Raw genomic sequence first — 20434 nt, 5'->3', positions numbered from 1 at the left:
GGATGAGAGACGAAACGTTTCTACATTTTTTTGTTGATTTGCTTTGTTTTGTTTTTTTTGAATGTCCAGAGGACCAGATTTAACTTTTTTAGATTTTTCTACCTGGATTATTGAGCATGCATCAGGATACTCTCAAATTATTCTTTCCTCTGCCCGACTACATCCCCATGTGGCGTCAGCAGCTCCCCGTCCCAACTGTGAACAATGCAAGATAGTTGCTGCCCCTCAGGTGTTGGATGATCAGCTGAAACAAATGGGTAGTCTTCCTCACCAAACTCCTCTCAAGCATGAGTCTTTGTCTCATCACCTGCTGCCGCTGTCCAACACAACCTGCCTACTGCTTTCAGAATCCCACAGCTCGGCCGTGTCCCGTATGCCCAGCATTCTGTTTGTATTTACATTTTACACAACTTGACATTAGTGCTTTACATTCATTGATTACTTTATGAAAGTCTCATGAGATATTTTGCTAACAGACAGACAAATCACCACACATATACTCAGGTGATTGTTTGATCACCCACCTGTTAAGTGATAAAACACTGCAAAAACACCTGAACATCAAATGAAGCAATGAAAGCAGCTCAGTCAGAAGGAGTCAGGAAGTCGTACTGAACTTTTGCTTAGATCTTCATTTAAGCCCAGAGTTAAAGTAAAAGTTGTTTCATTGTGTTTAATAAAGAAAACATTCATGTTCTATTGTGACTCAGCTTCTTCCTTCTTTTAAAATTTGAAGGTCCTTTTATCCTCATAACTTCAGCTGAAATAAAACAGACGTCTGCAGAGCGACAGTCTGAGGCCTTTTTTAAAATTACATAAAGTTTGTTTAAAAAGCTTTAACAGATTGTGTTACTCTGTGAACTGGTTTTAAACTAAAAGGATAAGTTCTTTCTCTGCAGGTTGTGAGCTGTACGCTTTCTGCGGCGCTCTGTTTGGGATCTGCTCCATGATCACACTGACTGTGATCGCCATTGATCGTTATGTGGTCATCACCCGCCCTCTGGCCTCCATAGGTGTGTTGTCACGGAAACGGGCCCTCTTCATCCTTATGGCGGTGTGGGCGTACTCCCTTGGCTGGAGCCTACCACCGTTCTTCGGCTGGAGTGAGAACACACATTAACTCACAAGACACACGAAACATAAATAATTTATAGGTTTTTAAAAGTGATTTTGACGTCTTCATGTAATGAAAATAAAAATGACAATGAAACTGTGTCAAATTTGACACATAAAATTGTTTAGTTTGATTAATTACTTTATTCAATAGGTAAGATACAAAAGAGTTAACCTGTTGACACAACCATAATAATGTGTACAGTAGAGAGTTATTGGTTAAGATTGTTTTGTCCCCGTTGCTAACCATTCATTTAAAAATAAAGGTTGGCCAATACAAAGTGTCAGTCCAATACCTGCAGAATGTAGATTTTTCTACAGGACAGACTTGCAGGTCACATTAAAGTTAATGAAATCATCACCATACCTAACCTTAGTGTTACCATTATTATTAACTTATGGTCCAATGGTCTGTTAGTGTTCAGAGACACACTGCTCGCTGCTGTGGTACCTGCTGATCACCTTTGTCCAGTGGAAACTAACTATCATTCAATCTGTCTTCTACAGATTATTTTACAGATTACAGTTTATTTTTTCAGATTTATTGAGAAAAAAAAATCTCCTTGGTTTCATATCTCGTGCTCACTCAGCCCCCTGTGAATAGCAAGCGGCCATCAGGGCATTAAGCTAGTTCTGGATGTCACCATCAAACTGGCTGATCCACTCTGAGAAGGGGCTACTTATAAGACTGAGTTTACTGCAGCTCCTCAGACTGAAGAAGTCCTTTGGATAAAAGAAGAAACGCTTCAACAGTTTTTTCTTAATCCATCCAGAGGACCTGATTTAACGTTGTCGCACCTTTCCTGTGTGTCACTGTGTGTCTCATCAGGTGCGTATGTGCCTGAGGGCCTGCTGACTTCCTGTACGTGGGACTACATGACCTTCACGCCGTCAGTGCGAGCGTACACCATGCTGCTCTTCATCTTTGTCTTCTTCCTGCCGCTTTTCATCATCATCTACTGCTACGTCTTTATCTTCCGAGCCATCCGCATCACCAACCAGTCAGTTTAACTTTGCTGCCCATCGATGTTGTTTGACCTGAGTCAGATAGGAAAAAGAACACGTTCAAAACGATCACAAAGGGATGAGCTGCAAAACGAGGTTTTTTACACAAATACAAGGGCAGGACCTCATTATTGGGGGGCGGGGGTGTCAGTTAACAGGAGGTTTTGTAAGAGTAATTTTTTGGGAGTCCATTAAGAGACAAATAAATGTAAAGTTGCAAAACAAAAAGTTAACATTCATTACTGTTCTCCAGGTAAACGAGTTGCAGAAACCCCACGCCAGTTTTTTGTTTTACTTATTTTTTCTTCCTGTTTGCATTAATATGATTTTCAACAAAAGCTTATTATTATTATTATTTTTACAAAACCTACCACAGAGACACATATGCAATGGTCCGATGTTGCCATGGAAACATAAACAAACACTGCCACGATCACTAAATATTTTAATGTACTCACTCTCAGAGTGAAAATTGCTGAGAAACAGTCAATGTACATTAAATATGGGTGTAGTTTCCTCAATGCAAGGATTGTTTAGAATCACTCTGAAGATTGATTTTATTTGGTTTAAATGGCTTTTGAGGTAACTGAATAATTGTTGCAGTGTGTAGCTGTTGTACAAAACTTTAAAGCTCTAAATAAATATGTTAACAAACAGAATACATATGTCCAATAAATAAATCCACTAAATCAAATAAAATATTCTTCACACACATTGATTTACTCAAACTGATCATTGTTTGTCCAAAATTGGGAGGGGTCCGTATCCCCCGACCCCCCAGGATATTTGCCCAAACACAAATGTGGTCAAAAGTAGTTTTTGTGGTAAATTTGGGATAATTTCTTTAAAGTTACAGTTCAGTCCATAAAGTAAGGGTAACTCTGAGATCTAGATTTGCATTATGTGTGTTAAATTAACCTTAGCTGCTCAGCATTTGCATGTTTCTCTGTGTTTTCAGGGGGGTAGGGAAGATTAATGGCAGCACCCACAGTCACAGCAGCACTCGGGACATGACGAAGGGTTTCCACCGGCTGCAGAACGAGTGGAAGATGGCAAAGATCGCTCTGATCGTCATCCTGCTCTACGTCATCTCCTGGTCACCATACTCAACTGTCGCGCTCACCGCCTTTGCTGGGTACTATTTAACAGCAGTTTGCTAAATGTAATCTTTAACATAGTTTACACATTTTAAATCAACAACCTTCACTGCAAACATGAGGCTGAAATGTGTAAAAATGACTTTACAGAGCAGACGCTTTGAAGCGACTTCTATAATTAAAATTAGTTTATTAATGTTTTGTTTTGTTTTATCAGATCTGATACAATTCAATTGACAATTTAAATACAGGATTGTTTTCAGTCTCATTTATATTTTAATTAAGTAAAAGTTATTTTGTTAACTGCAGTTTTTCAGATCTTACACTAAGCTGCAGATGGATGTACAGAAAACATGTTAAAGACTGTAAACAGTTTCATTCAGATGGAAGTTAAAGGTACTTAAAGGTATCTAAAAATTTTACAATTGTCCATTTTAAATACAACACAATGTTGTTGTTTTTAATTATACCTAATCTGGCCAAAATTTAATCCATCCATCCATCCATCCATCCATCCGTCCGTCCGTCCGTCCGTCCGTCCGTCCGTCCGTCCGTCCATCCGTCCATCCGTCCGTCCGTCCATCCATCCATCCATCCATCCATCCATCCACTTTACCCACTTCTTCCTTTTTGGGTCAATGGGGTCATTGATGCCCATGTCCAGCAGTCACTGTGCGAGAGGCGGGGGACACCCTGGACAGGTCTCCAGTCCATCACAAGCCAAAATTTAATGTTTTGTAAAATAAAACATAAAAATTATTTTGAACTTTATTAAATGTTGCAGTTTGAAAAAGTAGCAGTGATCTTCCAGATATACCATACTGAGTTGCAGTTCTGACATGTGGGTCTGCAGTCAATGTAAACAAAGCAATTAGCTGAATCTGTAGTCTGTGGCAGAGCCGTATCTTTCTATGACGCTGGTCTGTGGAAGAAAACAAGGAGGGGGAAATAGGCAAGAAGTGCATCTGCTGCTAAACATGGAAAAAGAAGGAGAACCTGTTAGACAACTATCAAGAATAAATATCAGCAGTGGTGGAGAAAGAACTCAAACACTGTACTTAAGTAAAAGTACAAATAAACAGACAAAAATGTACTCTAGTAAAAGCACATGTACCACATTAACATTTTTACTTAAGTAAAAGTAGATAAGTACTTGCTTTTAAAATACTTAAAGTATTTAATTAAATACTTAAAGTATTAAAAGTAAAAGTACTTCCTGCAACGCATTATAAAAATGTAGTGTAGTAGAAAGTACAGATACTTGATGTAAAATGTAGTGGAGTAAAAGTATAAAGTACCCACATTTAACTCTACTTAAGTAAAGTACAGATACATGAAAATTGTACTTAAGTACAGTAATGAAGTATTTGTAGTTACATCCCACCACTGAATATCAGGGCTCACAGACAGAGCTGATGCTACAAACAACTTGTGCAAAACTTCTGCTAGATTGGAAAGAGGCAACCAAAGATTCATTAATTCATGTATATGCCTCATCACCTATTTATTTTTATTTTGGCATTGAGTAATTTTAGAATATGGTGAGGCACATCCCTGGACTTAAAAATGGTAAAAGAGTAAAAGAGGTGATATAATTCTTGGAGATGAAGGAAAATGTCAGTCTGTTTGAGCTCACTGCATTTTGCAGTGGGTTTGAACAATTTCATCTCTCAAATAAACAATAAATCACTCCAGTTTCTTGTCCATTTTAGTTTAGATTGTTTAAAAAAAATCTAAACATTTTACTCAATAAATCTGCAATAATACATACTTATTAAAACTGTTGGTTTTCTGTCTCCCAAACTGCTCTTTCATGTACTTCACCATTTTTTACATATTTTCAGTCACCTGGGATGCTTCCATTATTTATTTATTTTATTTTTTTTAATTTTTACGGTATTTAGCATCTGGCAAGCAACAATTTTTACTTACAGGTACATGTTTTTAATTTAAGGACACATTCATCACTGACATAAAACAAAATTGAGTAGATTATGATTTCTACTTTATCAATAATTTTGGCTGGTCTTTGCGACTTTGCAATAAATACATTTGAAATTATTAGCTGCTTAACACATTTTAGCAGTTTGATTGATTCTATTCAATTTAATTCAGTTTATTTAAATAGTGCCAAGTCACAACGGGTCATCTCAGGGAAGTGAACAGAAACATGATATACGTAACCTGATCTTTATTTAAAAATCAAGTTTTGTTCTAAAACTTCTTTCAAACTAAACACAAGAAGTGACTTCAGCGTTTAGGTTTATTGATTGACCCTTGACATGTGAAAAAAGTACCTGTGGTTCTGAATGTTAGTGAGCTGAACCCAACAGACTTTGTTCTGGTTCTTTCTGCTGCAGGTATGCAGACATGTTGACTCCGTACATGAACTCTGTTCCTGCTGTCATCGCCAAGGCCTCAGCCATCCATAACCCCATCATCTACGCCATCACGCACCCAAAGTACAGGTAACAACCTCACAGGTGTAATCAGCAACGTCCACTTAACCTCTAAATATTGGGTTAGGGCCTGGGTCAAAGATCAGCCAACTCCCATTATTTGCTCCAAGATTATGCACAAAATGTGTTGGTTTTTGGTCATTCATTTTGAGTTAACATACAAAAGAAAACACGTTTTTCCAACAAACATTTTTTTTTCATTTAATATTTGTTTTAACATACTGTTTACAGAAAATGATAATAATCCATTCCAAACGTGTTCTTACGTTTATGCAGTAAAAATATTTGTTGGTCGGTTCTGTTGCTTTTATTACTCCTTGTCACCAGAGGGTGCTGCTGGGACAGCATGAGGTAAAAGAGACAAAGAAGAATGGAAAAGTGGGAACAAGTTTTGCATATTTGTTTCCAGCAGATGCTGGAATAAAGTTTCAGAGTTTAAACCATCGCCTCCTGTTTTATTACAACGGACACAATAAGACACATTACACATCTCTTATTTACTCTTTTTAATAACACCAGAGGAAAATCAACAATCGGTACCACTTTACAATAAAGCTCTCCTTATAGATGGCCAATAAATAGTTTATAGGTATGTCATTAATTCCTCTATAAACACTTCATAAATCATTAATAATTGTTTATTACACATTAAATAAGGGTGACAGAGACAAAACTGACCAGTTTCTTGCCAAATAGTGAGTCAAATCTGTTCACCTATATATTTCATCTAAAGTTGTTATATTAAACATTTCAAACTAAGTTGCTACCTTTTAAGTACAATAAGCATTTGTAAACATATATTTTTTTGATATAATATTACAAAGTAGTTGTACATACTTATAATGCAGTGATAAAGTACAATATTATATGCTAAAGAAACATGTTTACAACACTGGTCAGTTTTGTCTCTCTGCCACCTTTAATTAATGCATAATAAACAATTATTAATGATTTGTGTTTATAGAGGAATTGATAACGTATCTAAATTATTTATTAGCCATCTATAAAGGGAACCTTATTGTAAAGGATTCAAGGATTCAAGGTTCTTTATTTGTCATTCGCACCCCATGTGGTACATGTGGTGGAACGAAATATGTACACAGGGTCCCATTTACATCCAACAATAAAATGTAAAAAAAAAACAGTAATAAGATCTAAGATATGAACTAAGAAAAACATCAACTAAAAATACACTAAGCTCTAGCAAGTATAAAAACAATACGCCGAATAGCAGTGCGAACATGAGTTTGTGTGAGCAGATGAGCACGCATGAACACAGCAACATGAAACAGATCAGCAGCAACATGAAACAGATCAGCAGCAACATGATGTGATTTTTCACAGTGATTATTCTAGTTAGAGATTCATGAGTCTAACAGCCTCAGGGTAGAAGCTGTTCCTCAGTCTAGTGGTTCTACACTTAATGCTCGTTAACCTCCTTCCTGAGGGGAGCTGGGCAAAAAGTGTGTATGCTGGGTGAGTGGGGTCCTTCATGATGCCCTCTTCCTGTATCTAGAGGTGTAAATATCTGTGATGGTGGGAAGACTGTCTCCAACAGACTTCTGTGCAGCCTTCACCACTCTCTGCAAAGCTTTTCTTTATACAGCTGTGCAGCCTCCATGCCACATGTTGATGCTGGAGCACAGGATGCTCTCCACTGCACACCTGTAGAAGGAGGTGAGGACTGAGCTTCCCAGACCAGCTCGCCTCAGCCGTCTGAGGAAGTAGAGTCTCTGATGAGCTTTCTTGATCAGGCTAGAAGTGTTGTTGCCCCAGCTGAGGTTGTCATTCAGGTACACACCCAAGTACTTGTAGCTGGAGACCACTTCCACCGCAGATCCTCTTATTTCCAGGTGGGTGTAGGTGTGTTTGTTCCTTCTAAAGTCCACGATCATCCCTTTTGTCTTCTTCACATTGATGTGAAGGTTGTTCTTTCAGCACCAGCTCTCCAGGTGCTCCACCTCCTGCCTGTAGCTGGACTCATCATTGTTTGTGATGCATCCCACCACCGCTGTATCATCTGCAAACTTTTCAATGTGACAGCCTGGATGGGTAGATGCACAATCATATGTGAGCAGAGTGAACAGGAGAGGGCTCAACACACATCCCTGAGAAGAGTCAGTGCTGAGTGTTATGGTGGAGGAGGAGAGGTTGTGGATCCTCACTAACTGTAGTCTGTTTGTTAAGAAGTCTAGTACCCAGTTGCAAATGGAGGCGCATAGTCCTAGTGTGAATATTTCGTCCATCAGGGTTTGGGTGATAATGGTGTTGAAGGCAGATGTGAAGTCCACAAAGAGCATACGGATGTAGGAGTCATTCTGCTCCAGGTGGGTGAGAGCATTGTGGACCACAGAGGAGATGGCGTCCTCTGTTGATCGGTTCTCATGGTATGCATACTGATGAGGGTCCTCGTTGATGTTGATGGTTGTTTTGATGTGAGTCATGACCAGTTTTTCGAAGCATTTAGCGACTATCGGGGTGAGGGCCACTGGCCGATAGTCATTCAGACCAGTCATTGTAGAGCTCTTTGGGATTGGGATGATGGTGAGCACTTTGGTTGGCCTTGTCGCTGTTTTAAGTGCTTTATAAATAAAGTGGTATGGTATGCTATGGAGGCAGCACGGTGGCACAACTGGTAGAGCTGCTGCCTCTCAGCGAGCAGGTCCCTGGTTTAAACCCCGGTCCAGGGGCCTTTCTGGGTGGAGTTTGCATGTTCTCTCCGTGCATGCGTGGGTTTTCTCCGGGTACTCCGGTTTCCTCCACAGACCAAAAACATGCATGTTAGGCTGATTGGTAACTCTAAAATTGTCCCTAGGTATGAGTGAGAGAGTGAATGTTTGTTTGTCTCGTTTGTCTCTATGTGGCCCTGTGATGGACTTGCGACCCATCCAGGGTGTACCCCGCCCCTCGCACAGTGATTGCTGGACATGGGCACCAGCGACCCCCGTGACCCAAAATGGATTAAGCGGGTAAAGATAATGGATGGATGGTATGGTATGGTATGGTATGGTATGGTATGGTATGGTATGGTATGGTGGCAGTCTTCAGGCAGGTGGGAATTGTTGCCAGGGTAAGTGAGGTGTTAAAGATGTCTGCCAGCACCTCGCAGAGCTGATCGTCACATTCTTTCAACACCTTCCCGGTGATGTTATCCGGGCCGGTTGCCTTGTGCGGATTATTTCTCCTGAAAGTACTCCTTAGTTCTGCTGAGGTCACGCTGAGAATCTCTTCATCTGGTGGTACGCAACAATCTATTACAACCAACATGTCAACTTTTTCTAACTAAAGATTCTGCATCACAAAACTAGTTATTGTGTAGAATTTTTCCAATATCTAAATGAGAAAAGTCGATGCCTGAGATGTGTTTGTATTTTTCGTTTGTTGCCTTATCAAACACACAAACTAAGACATTCATGTAACTTTCTCTCCATCCATCCATCCATTATCTTTACCTGCTTATTCCATTTTGGGTCAAGGGGGTCCTGGTGCCCATGTCCAGCAATCACTGTGCGAGGGGCTGGGTACACCCTGGACGGGTCGCAAGTCCATCACAGGGCCGTAACTTTCTCTCTTTAGACATTTAGACATTTTAACATCATCAAATTCAAACAGCACATCTCTGCTGTAGACTGAAATGAAAGGTAATAAAACAGGACTGCTTTGAGTTTAGTACATTTTTATGTACTATTTTGACTTTGTTTGCTTCTTGTCTTTTTAACGTGAGCAGAACTTGGTGAATGATTGAACCGACTGGTTCATTGTTAATCTCTAACACCTGAACTAAAATAATCCCTTCTCACTTAACCTAGATGTTAACTGGGTTGAAATTAAATATTCACAAATGACAGCTTAACGCAGGACACTGACTGTTTTAATATTTTTAAGCAGCAAGAATAATAAAAAAAATACTTTAAATGTCCATGTATTCAAGAATAAAAATATTATAATGTTGACATTGAAAATCAAGAAAATAAACAAAAATCAATAAAACTATTTATGAAAGGTGTGTATTTTTAAGAGCAGCACGGTGGCGCAACTGGTAGAGCTGCTGCCTCTCAGCAAGTAGGTCCTTGGTTCAAACCCCGGTCCAGGGGCCTTTCTGGGTGGAGTTTGCATGTTCTCTCCGTGCATGCGTGGGTTTTCTCTGGGTGCTCCAGTTTCCTCCCACAGTCCAAAAACATGCATGTTAGGCTGATTGGTAACTCTAAATTGTCCCTAGGTGTGAATGAGAGAGTGAACGGTTGTTTGTCTCGTTTGTCTCTATGTGGCCCTGTGATGGACTTGCGACCCGTCCAGGGTGTACCCCGCCCCTCGCACAGTGATTGCTGGACATGGGCACCAGCGACCCCTGTGACCCAAAATGGAATAAGCAGGTAAAGATAATGGATGGCCATGAGGTAATGAGGCCATGAGATAATGGATGGCAATGAGCTGTCTCCTCTTAGTGAAAATATCACAGGATGGCCTCCTGGCCTTTCTGTGTGAAGTTTGTACGTTCTCCTCGTGCATGAGTGTTTTCTCTTGGTACTCCAGTTTCCTCCAACAGACCAATAGGTTCATTAGTAACTTTTATTTTTTCTAGGTGTGAGAGTGATTGTTTGTTTGTCTCGTTTGTCTCTGTGTCCCTGTCATGGACGTACGACGTGCTGGCACCAGCTCCTAATGACCCGGAAAGGAGAAGTGGGTAAAGAAGATGGAAATGAGCATAATCATAAGATGTGGTTCCAAAGTTAAAGATGTTAAAGTTGATGATACTGTTAGCTACTGACCTGCCATGTTTATAATCCATCCATCATCTTCACCCGTTTCTTCCTTTTTGGGTCACGGGGTTCACTGGTGCCCATATCCAACAGTCACTGTGTGAAAGACGGGGGACACCCTGGACAGGTCTCCCATCCATCACAGGGGCACATAGAGACAAAAGATCATTAACAAATTCACACCTAGGGACAATTTAGAGTTACCAGTTAGCCTAACATGCATATGAGGAAACTTGAGGACGCTATTCACAGAGAGAACATACAAACTCTGCCCATAAAGGTCTCTGGCCAGGATTCGATCCAGCAATCTTCTCTCTGAGAGGCAACAGCTCTATCAAGTAAGTAAGTAAAGTTTTATTTATAAAGCACTTTTCACAGACATAAAATCACAGTGTCGTACAATAAAAACCAACGTTAAATTATACAAAGAATTAAAAAAGCATAAGAAGCCCAATAAAATCATGACATAAAAGCCTGAGAGAATAAAAGTGTTTTCAGTTGCTTTTTAAAAACCTCCAGCATGTCCAGAGTCAGCAAAACAAAGCTGCAGGGGCAAACTGTTCCACAGCCTTGGGGCCACTGACTGAAAGGCCATGTCCCCTTTAGTTATCCACTGATCCACCAGGCAGCCGTGGTTACTTAATTTATATTTATGTGCACTGGTCTGAAGGGAAAATGGCTGTTTAGCTTACTGCATACGTCACACTATACACTCGTTGAAAAACTATTATACAGCTATCTATAGTAATGGCCTGGACAAGCAATGACCTTGAATAACCTTTGAGCTTGAGTTGTGACCATGACCTTGGAGTTGAGGTGATGAAAACAAGCCATATCTGTAACAAAAAGATCCAGAGTAAATCTTGAAGTGATAAAGTATGGAGCTGTGTTTTGTTCTTTCTTCAGGATAGCATTAGCCAAGTACATACCATGTCTGGGCACTCTGCTCTGTGTCCGTCCTCGTGACCTTCGCTCGACCAGTAGCAGCTTCATATCGACGCGTCGCTCCACTCTGACCAGCCAGAGCTCTGACATCAGCAGCCAATACAAGCGGCCGAGCACCCGAAAGTCCCGCCTTTCCTCTGCCTCCGACAGCGAATCAGTGAGTTTTTCGACATTTCACCAGATAACAGGTAGAACCTTTAAACCTGATTTGATGAAGTATGGGTTTTCCTTTGCAGGGTTTGACAGACACTGAGGCAGACTTGACCAGCATGAGCTCCCGACCAGCCAGCCGACAGGTTTCCTGTGACATCAGCAGGGATACAGCCGAGCTGCCCAACATCAAACACTCCTCCAGCTTCAAGTCCAAGCTGAAGAATCATGACTCGGGCATATTTGAAAAGGTAAACTTCTGTCAAAGTCATGTAGTAGGTACCAGATCTGGTGTCAGTCAGCTGCATTTTACTGGTTAGGACAGCACTGTTCCATCCAGCATCTAAAATCTTCAGAGTTGATGCAGCCAAAAATGTGTTCTTGGTCACTTTGTGGAGTCAGTAGTCACTGTATTGTAGCTGAACCCAGTGGTATTTAGAGCCCTTCTAAATTAATATGCTAATCTGACACAGTTTTCTTCTCAGTGAAAATGGAAGTGCCCTTCAGATGATTCACACACATTTTATCGACCTCTGCCGCTTCTCCACCTCACAGGCATGCAGTCACTGATGCAAGCGTACATCTACACATGACAAAAACAGAGGGTACTTCACAGTTTACATTAGAATGAAGTTGTTTCAACTAATTTTGAAGCATGTCATAAGTTATGTTTATTGTACTTCAGATTTGTCATTTGGCTTTAAACCATGAGAGTTAGAATTCATTATAAAGTGTTGTGTAATTGTGCCCCTTACGTACAGAAAACTAAATCAAGTTATATTTTGGTGTACACTTTGTATTTAGATGAGTTTCACTACGTTGTAGTTTAATACTGTTCACCGAAAAAGATTGTGTGATGGTAAACTCATTTTCACAGCAGGTTAAAAGTTTGCATATATTTACTAAAGCCTGACCGATACGGAAGTTGGCTATCGCAAATATCAATATTGCGAGGAGAAGGCTCATACCGATAACAGATATACAGTAATGGCTGAACATTTTTTTTTACCTTTGCCCACCCCCAAGAATCTAAGTAAACAGCTACTTTTAATTGTGTTTTAACACTTGAAGTCTTGAAACAGTTTTTCTAACGTGCATTCACGTTTTCTATCCTCCATTATTCACCATAAAATTATCAAGTGTTTTACAAAAATATGAATAAAACAAAGAAACTCCTTCCCTGTTCATTGTTTAAACAGTCAGTCATGTATGGTGAAGGCCTAATTAGTTTTGACTATAGCAGAGTTTATTTTTATTTGCAGAGAAGTAAAGATGTCAGCCAAACAATGCATTTCATTGAGGACGACAAAGATAACGTTACTAACACTAATATATTTTACCTCCACATTAGATTTATTGTTCTGGCTAAAGTTTTACAAGGCAGTCTATGCTAGGTTATCTAAATGTTAGCTTGCTAACTTGAGAGTTAAGTAGCTAATGACAAGTGGGTTGGAGGATTGAAGAGAATTTACAATTGTTGATTTTTAAAATTTTATTTTACAGCTCAGTTACAATAAACTTACCATGCTCTGTTCAGCAAAATACCGGTACTCTATACAGTATTGATCACTGCTTTGGCTGTGCTGAAAGTGAAAGTGGACAGCCAAGACTTGAAAGTAGTCCAAATGCAACCTCTGCTGGATATATTGTACAATTACACCTTTTGCAAGTAAGGACATGACTTGTTCCCAGTGTTTATATCAATGCATAATGAAACACTTATCACCGATAACAATTAGAGTTGCATTCAGGCCCAAAAAAATCAGATCCGACCTGCCCCAGTCCATATCTGTGGGGTTTTTGGTCCTGTCTCTGTCCGTTTCCTCATGTTTCCAGCTCTCAGTGTTTTCCCTCCTTGTGCTCAGCCCCTGTCTCACCTGTGTCTCATGTAATCACTGCAGGTGTCTGTCGTTGTCCCAATCAGTGTCTGTGTATATATTCAGTTCCTCTTCGTCTTGTCTTTGTCTCAGGATTGTCCTTATGGTGTGTTTCTGCCTTCCGTCCTATGTCCTGTTGTCTGTGAGTACGCTGCCCCATCATCTTCTGTTTTGTTGTTTTTTGTAAAAATAAATATTTTTGATTTTTCCACGAGCCTCCTGTCATCCTCCTGCACTTGGGTTCAACACTCCTTACGGCAGAATACAACAATATCCATCATTTCCGAACCCAACCCGACCTGACGAATTAACAGTAATTACAGGTCCAAACCCGACCCCCCCCCCCCCACACACACACATTTTTAATTAACTTTGACTGCTTATATAGTTATTAACAGTCGGCAGACACGCAGACCACAGTAAAGTTAGTTTGACGTTGGACATTCGAGCTCCATGTCTTCAGCAGTGTGCTCCTCTTGTTCGAGTTTGGCTGACTGATGTCAGACTGCCTGCATAGGATCGAACGGGAGGAACACACCGTTGAAGCCACAGAGCTCGAATGTCCAATGTTCAACATAAAACAAACTTTACTGCGGTGACGCGTGGCTGAATAAAAGGGGCAGAAGATCAGAGCTGAGGGGGTGTTTGTCCTTTCATGGCCGTCCATTTGGGCGATGGATCGCTGCCTGGCAGTAAAGTACCATCTGAAGCTTAGTGTGAGGCTGGTGAATGTATGGCAAGCAGTGATGTCATATAATTGGATTTATGGCAAGCCATGTTGCCATATAATTAAACTGCGGCTGATCCGCTGACGCAATCAAAGGCCCAACACCGACCCGGCCCACCCATCCAGCACATTATCATGGCCCAGCCACCCCTAATTGGGTTGGGTTGGGCCGGGCTTCGGGCCTGGGTTAGAAATAACAGCTCTAATACCAATATGCCCCCAAATGCCTATATCGGCCTAAAATATTGTCCCTTCCGATATATCGGTCGGTCTTTAATATTTATACACACATTTGTTACTATACATCCCAACATATGTGTGGAATATGGCATACACGGCTTTTTTGTGTGTGTGTGTGTGAGTGTGTGCATTGCTTCTCAATGTTGGTTGTTGTGTCTTTGTTTCCGCATAAAGCTTTCCATCCGACATCGCACAGCAATGTGCAGCAGCACCAGCTCCCAGTTATATAAAGTAGGACAGTGGAATACAAACTAAACACAAAGAAATGGTACAATGAAAATGTGATGTTACTCATGATGTTTTTCTTTGTTTGTTTTGTTTCTGTCTAACCTTATGTAGTTTTTCTAGAAGTGTACAAGCATTGATACTGTCTAGGATTGGTTTTAGAACTAATATTGTGTCAATATCATGTAAAACTTTTTCAGAAGAAAGATACATATAGTAAATTAACAGTAAATAGAACTAATGCTCAAAAACATCTAAAGTTGTTTTGTAGACTCTATTTTTTGTTGTTTCTGCTAATAAATATAATTACAATTTAGGGACAGTAAACATTTGAAGAAAATGCGCTTGATATCTTTATGAATGTAGAAGCTGTTCCTCAGTCTAGTGTAGAACCACTAGACTGAGGAACAGCTTCTACCCTGAGGCTGTTAGACTCATGAATCTCTAACTAGAATAATCACTGTGAAAAACCATATCATGTTGCTGCTGATCTGTTTCATGTTGCTGCTGATCTGTTTCAATGTTGATGTGTTCATGCGTGCACATCTGCTCACAGACTCATGTTCATGTTTGTGGTGATGTTCAATGTTTTATGTTATGAGTGCTTAGTGTATATTTAGTTGATGTTTTTCTTAGTTCATATCTTAGATGTTATTACTGTTTTTCTTATACATTTTATTGTTGGATGTAACTGGGACCCTGTGTACATAATTTCGCTCCACCACATGTACCACATGAGGTGCGAATGACAATAAAGAAACTCTGACTCTGACTGAATGTGTTTTCTCCAGACATCCTTTGACACCATTTCCATGGGAGGAGTCAATCAACGCAACAGTCTCCCACATGTGAGTGTTAAAATGTTTTGGTTTCTTTATTTGAAATTTTTTAATACTGGAATAAAAAAGGGGGTTTCAATACCCAGAGAGGTTAAAGCTCTTTTTTTTTTATCTTCTGGACATTGATGTTGTAAGAGGCCTGCAGACAGTTTCAACCATCTTCATCACAAAATATCCTCAAGTTACAGTGGCAAACCGTGAGTGTAAGAGCTGGGCCTGCAGCCAGGACATAACATTGAAACATGATAATTTCTAACATCAAAAACATTACTTCATCACAGTCAGAATATGTACCTTTATGTTGAGTTTCACAACTTAGAAACTCACAAAACAGGAAGTGCTGTCCTTTTTTTTTTTGTCCCTTCCTGACTTTTAATGCCATTTGTAGTCCCAACAACCCAAACATATGCCAACCCCAAAAACTAACCAGAACAACCAACAGGAACAACTCATCTGAAAACATACCTTGAAGAAGTCCATCCATTTTAGTCCAAAGATTTCCCAGCAGCCCCTGCAACCCACCCAGTCCATGGAATTTCAGTAATTTAGATTGAAAGTTAACAGTAATCCACAGAATTTACTGTTTCTGTAAAATTTCAATATGTAACAAAACCAAAATACAACTGCATCAATAAAAAATATTTATGCTAACCTAAATGAGAAATTTAACCTTTACTTTTTAGAGCAACTACAAGTGTGATTTTTTTTAATTTACGGGTCGCTGTTGAATGCACCACAAATCTTTACTAAATAAAAAGTTTCTTGCTTAACTGCAAAGTTTACCGAAAATATGATGAATTAGCTACAAGTAAGCTTTGTTCATCAGCTTGCTCTTCCTCAGTAAGTTCCCATCTTTTTGTGCTGTCTAATATAAAAATGGTACGTCAACAACTTGTCTCCTTGACAGAACGGGGATCTTGCTGATGGACACATGATGCGAGACGCAACTGGTCGAATTCCGAGCATCGTCGTCACCTCAGAGACAAGTCCCTTCCTGCCCATTGGACGAAAAGGTTCACGTGCAACCAGACCTAAAACTGCCAACAACAACAACACAGGGGCGGGGCATGTTTAGAGCTCCACCCCCTCCTCTTTACAAACAGCTGCAGCCATAAAACCAGCTGATTTCCTGTTGTAGTTTAAGAGCCGACATAGAAAGTCAGTTTATACAAACTATTTTTAATGCACAGTGATAATTTTTTTTACTTTATTTTTATTTTTCTTCAGATTTTGATGATTATAAAGCTGCTTTTACAATTACAAATTACTTGCAGAGCAACATAACACATTGTAGCTCAAACAAGAGGTCTTACGCACTTTTAAGACTGAATTACATAAAATAACTCTGTGATGTTTCCTGGTCAAAGTTGTGTTCTGTTGTTGCTTTTGGTTTGTTAAGATGTCAGTTCTCAGATTTATGTGACAAGTTTAATGTTCTTTTCTTTGTATTATTATTTTACAAACAAATTCAAACCATTAAACCCCACGTTTCAGTCCAAAAATAATCATAACCTATGAGCTGAAAATTGAATCTCTAAACAATCCTTCAGTTTTTCTACATCCCAAATGTAGTTTTTCACAAATGTGGATTCAGACAAACACTCATAAATGTAAAGTTTGAAATCAAGGAGATATTTATAACAATAAATCATCAATCGTAGCTTCACCAAGTACCGAAACTGCACTTTTCACTAAAGTCAGATTGATGTTCTGAGAAAAACTGGACTTTTTAAAACTTCCACTTTTGTGTTAATCTATTATATGGACACACAAAGAACCTTTCAATGACACTAAACAGAAATAATTCATTGTTTTATTTCAGAAAGTCCCTTTATTTGACAGAACAATTGTTTTTAAAGTTTTCGCTGTATTGTTTCTCTGTGTGTGTTGCTTCTCCTCCAACGTGCTGAAGCTATAGTTTTGCTGACAGGAGTTGTTCGTGAATGTGACCTTGTTGGTGTTTGGTGGCTCCAAATAAACATATTTTATAAATGTGACTCAAACTGACATTGATGGTGGAATGTCTATGTGAAAAACTCAACAAAATTTTAGTTTTGGAAGAAATTTTCTTGATAAGTCTAAACCAACTTGAGCAAAGTCAGCAACTTAAACTGAAGCATGTTAAATGAAGAATGGCTGAGCATTAGCTGAAGAAATGCACAACTAGTGACACCTCAGAGTTTTACACTAACATCATCTTATAGGAAATTACAGAATTAAAATATTGTAAATTACTTTATGTGATCTCGTGTTACTGGGAGTTCCTGTGTGATCTGTTAGTGCTCAGAGTATTAGGCTTAGTTAGAGCATTATCTGTATTTACTAAAGTGAATTAGCTCTGGAAAAGAAACAGCTTGTCCCACTAATGAACATTTTCAGGAAGTTTCATTCAAATCCATCCAGTGGTTCATGAATCTTTTTGCTAACTGACAAGCAGATTTTATTGCAATAGTTAATGGCAAAGTTTTAGGAACAGAGTTTGTGTGATCAGAATATGTGTTGGAGAGAACTCTCAGTTATTACCACACCACATTTCAGCTCATTATCTTTCACATCTTCTGAGGTATAGCAGTGTGTGTGTGTGTGTGTGTGTGTGCGTGCGTGTGTGTGTGTGTGTGTGTAGGTTAATGTTGTTTATTTTGCCACCAACATTTATCTGCATAGTATTTTTCATTAGGCTGACATATATCAGGCTTTAAAGTCAGATTAAATCATCCTGCGTTGATGGTTCAGCTTTTGGTGCATCACACATTTCCACATGTCGACCATTTCTCTTTACACTCAGCAAACTTGTTGAATTTAAAATGAACAGAAATGTTTTGTTTGTGAAAGTTTTCTGATGTATGGCTGATGTTTGAAATAGATTTCCTGTTTACCTAAATGTTTCTCTGATTTATTTTTCTAAATAAATATTCATTATTACCAATAAAACATTTTTTTTTTATTTTTTTTTTGCAGTCACATTAAATCATATTTCTTCACCATCCAGGATGTGCACAAGGGTTAAAAATTGTATGGTGTCTAAAAAATAATTGATTTTGTGAGCTGAATAAGTGGGGGACTAGAGAAATGTTGGGCCTAATGAACTCATCAGCAGATGAACAAACCTGAAGATCTTTAAGAAACAGATTCACCTAAGAGGCACATCCTCCTCATCGCAGTTGTTAGCTCTATGGAGTCTTACATTAAGTGCTCTGATTGGCGTTAAAACAGCTACTAACACGCCCAACAGTATTTTAAAACAAAAAGGCAACTTACCGTCGAATAGATGATAGAACAGTTTCAAATTTCTCTGATTGTAGATCTCGCCAAGTTGTAGAAACAACAGCCGGCAGCCATGACACAGCTCTGATCCAGTGTTCTGTTGGGTCAGAAGTCAGAACCATCGGACAGAACCATCACTTGGTCCAAATCCAAACCGACCAAGTGACCGCTGATTTAAAGTGTACCTGCAGGCTGCAGCCAGACTGGTTGTGAGTGTCACTGCAGCAAGATATGTTCCCAGACAAAAAATAAAATCTGTACTGGAACCGGAAGTACACGATCAGTCGTTACTGATGGTTATAACTTGCGTTCGACGTGCCTGGGTGGCGATATCTGCACCCAGAGGCTTTCCTTTTTCTTGTGACGTCACGGAATAACTGCGCATGTGCCATTTTTAACGAGAGTCTATGGATTAGACCATAGATATCATGGATTAGATTCATGCGCCCCCAGGGGCCGGAAATACGTCATCAATCAGATGTTTTTTGAAACAAACAACGTAACTCATCATTACCTATAAAATATTTATCCTACACAACTAAAAACATATATACATATATTTTGAAATGTTTTTATTTTATTATTTCATTTTTATTACATTTTTTTAAAGTCTTCTATGTAAAATGGTGAGTAGTTCCAGTAGTTCCAGCCGGTGGGCGGTGCCCTAGCGCCCTCTACTAGCCGGCTGCCCCTGGTTCAGTCCCTATAAAAGCAGTGCAAGAGTTTGGTTCGCATTGCCGGTAGTAAGTTGGACCCCTTAAGGGTGGGAGTTGGACTCGGCCAGGGCTGTCCATTATCACTGATTCTGTTCATAATTTTTATGGACAGAATTTCTCTGTGCAGCCGGGGAGCAGAGGGTTTCCAGTTTGGTGGCCTCAGTATTCCATCTCTGCTCTTTGCAGATGATGTGGTCCTGTTGGTGTCATCGTGCCGTGATCTTCAGCTTTCACTGGAGCAGTTCACAGCCGAGTGTGAAGCGGCTGGGATGAGAATCAGCACCTCCAAATCTGAGGCCATGGTCCTCAACCGGAAAAGAGTGGACTGCTCTCTTCAGGTCGAGGGTGAGGTTCTGCCTCAAGTGGAGGAGTTCAAGTATCTCGGGGTTTTGTTCATGAGTGAGGGAAGAATGGAGCGTGAGATTGACAGATGGATTGGTGCAGCGTCTGCAGTATTGCAGACTCTGTATCGGTCCTTTGTGGTGAAGAGAGAGCTGAGCTGGAAGGCAAAGTTCTCTGTCTTCCGGTCAGTCTACGTTCCTACCCTCACTTATGGTAACGAGCTCTGGGTAGTGACCAAAAGAATGAGATTGAGGATAAAGGTGGTTGAAATTAGTTTCCTCTAGAGGGTAGCTGGACTCTCCCTTAGAGATAGGGTGAGAAGGTCAGTTATCCAGGAGAGACTCAGAGTAGAACCACTGCTCCTCCACATCAAGAGGAGCCAGTTGAGGTGGTTCGAGCATCTAGTAAGGATGCCCCCTGGGCGCCTCCCTAGGGAGGTGCTTCGGACATGTCCGACTGGGAGGAGACCCCGGGGAACATGCTGGAGAGACTATGTCTCTTGGTTGGCCTAGGAACGTCTTGGGGTCCCACAAGAAGAGCTGGAAGAGGTGGCTGTGGAAAGATATGTCTGGGCCTCCCTGCTCAAGCTGCTGCCCCAACAACCCGACTTCGGAATAAGCGGAAGATAATGGATGGATGGAGGAACAACCTTTAGTAAGTTGAGTAGTGACAGAG

At 40.0% G+C, this 20434-nt stretch overlaps 1 protein-coding gene across 1 annotated transcript in view; it reads left to right on the top strand.

Moving 5' to 3' along the window:
* The window catches only part of LOC119430576 (melanopsin-A), a 48448-nt gene extending 31860 nt beyond the window's left edge, over positions 1–16588 (top strand). The window contains exons 2-9 of the mRNA XM_037698011.1: positions 900–1103; positions 1943–2114; positions 3077–3253; positions 5576–5683; positions 11341–11536; positions 11616–11780; positions 15390–15446; positions 16345–16588. Coding sequence (XP_037553939.1) covers positions 900–1103; positions 1943–2114; positions 3077–3253; positions 5576–5683; positions 11341–11536; positions 11616–11780; positions 15390–15446; positions 16345–16512 — 1247 coding nt within the window. The 3' untranslated portion in view covers positions 16513–16588. The remainder of the gene's footprint in view (positions 1–899; positions 1104–1942; positions 2115–3076; positions 3254–5575; positions 5684–11340; positions 11537–11615; positions 11781–15389; positions 15447–16344) is intronic.
* The last annotated feature ends 3846 nt before the right edge of the window (positions 16589–20434 follow it).

Source organism: Nematolebias whitei, chromosome 1, assembly GCF_014905685.2.
Source record: "Nematolebias whitei isolate Nwh7 chromosome 1, NemWhi1, whole genome shotgun sequence".
Taxonomy (NCBI): Eukaryota; Metazoa; Chordata; class Actinopteri; order Cyprinodontiformes; family Rivulidae; genus Nematolebias; species Nematolebias whitei.
Note: the sequence above shows the minus strand (reverse complement) of the source record. Positions and strands in the feature narration are given on the sequence as shown.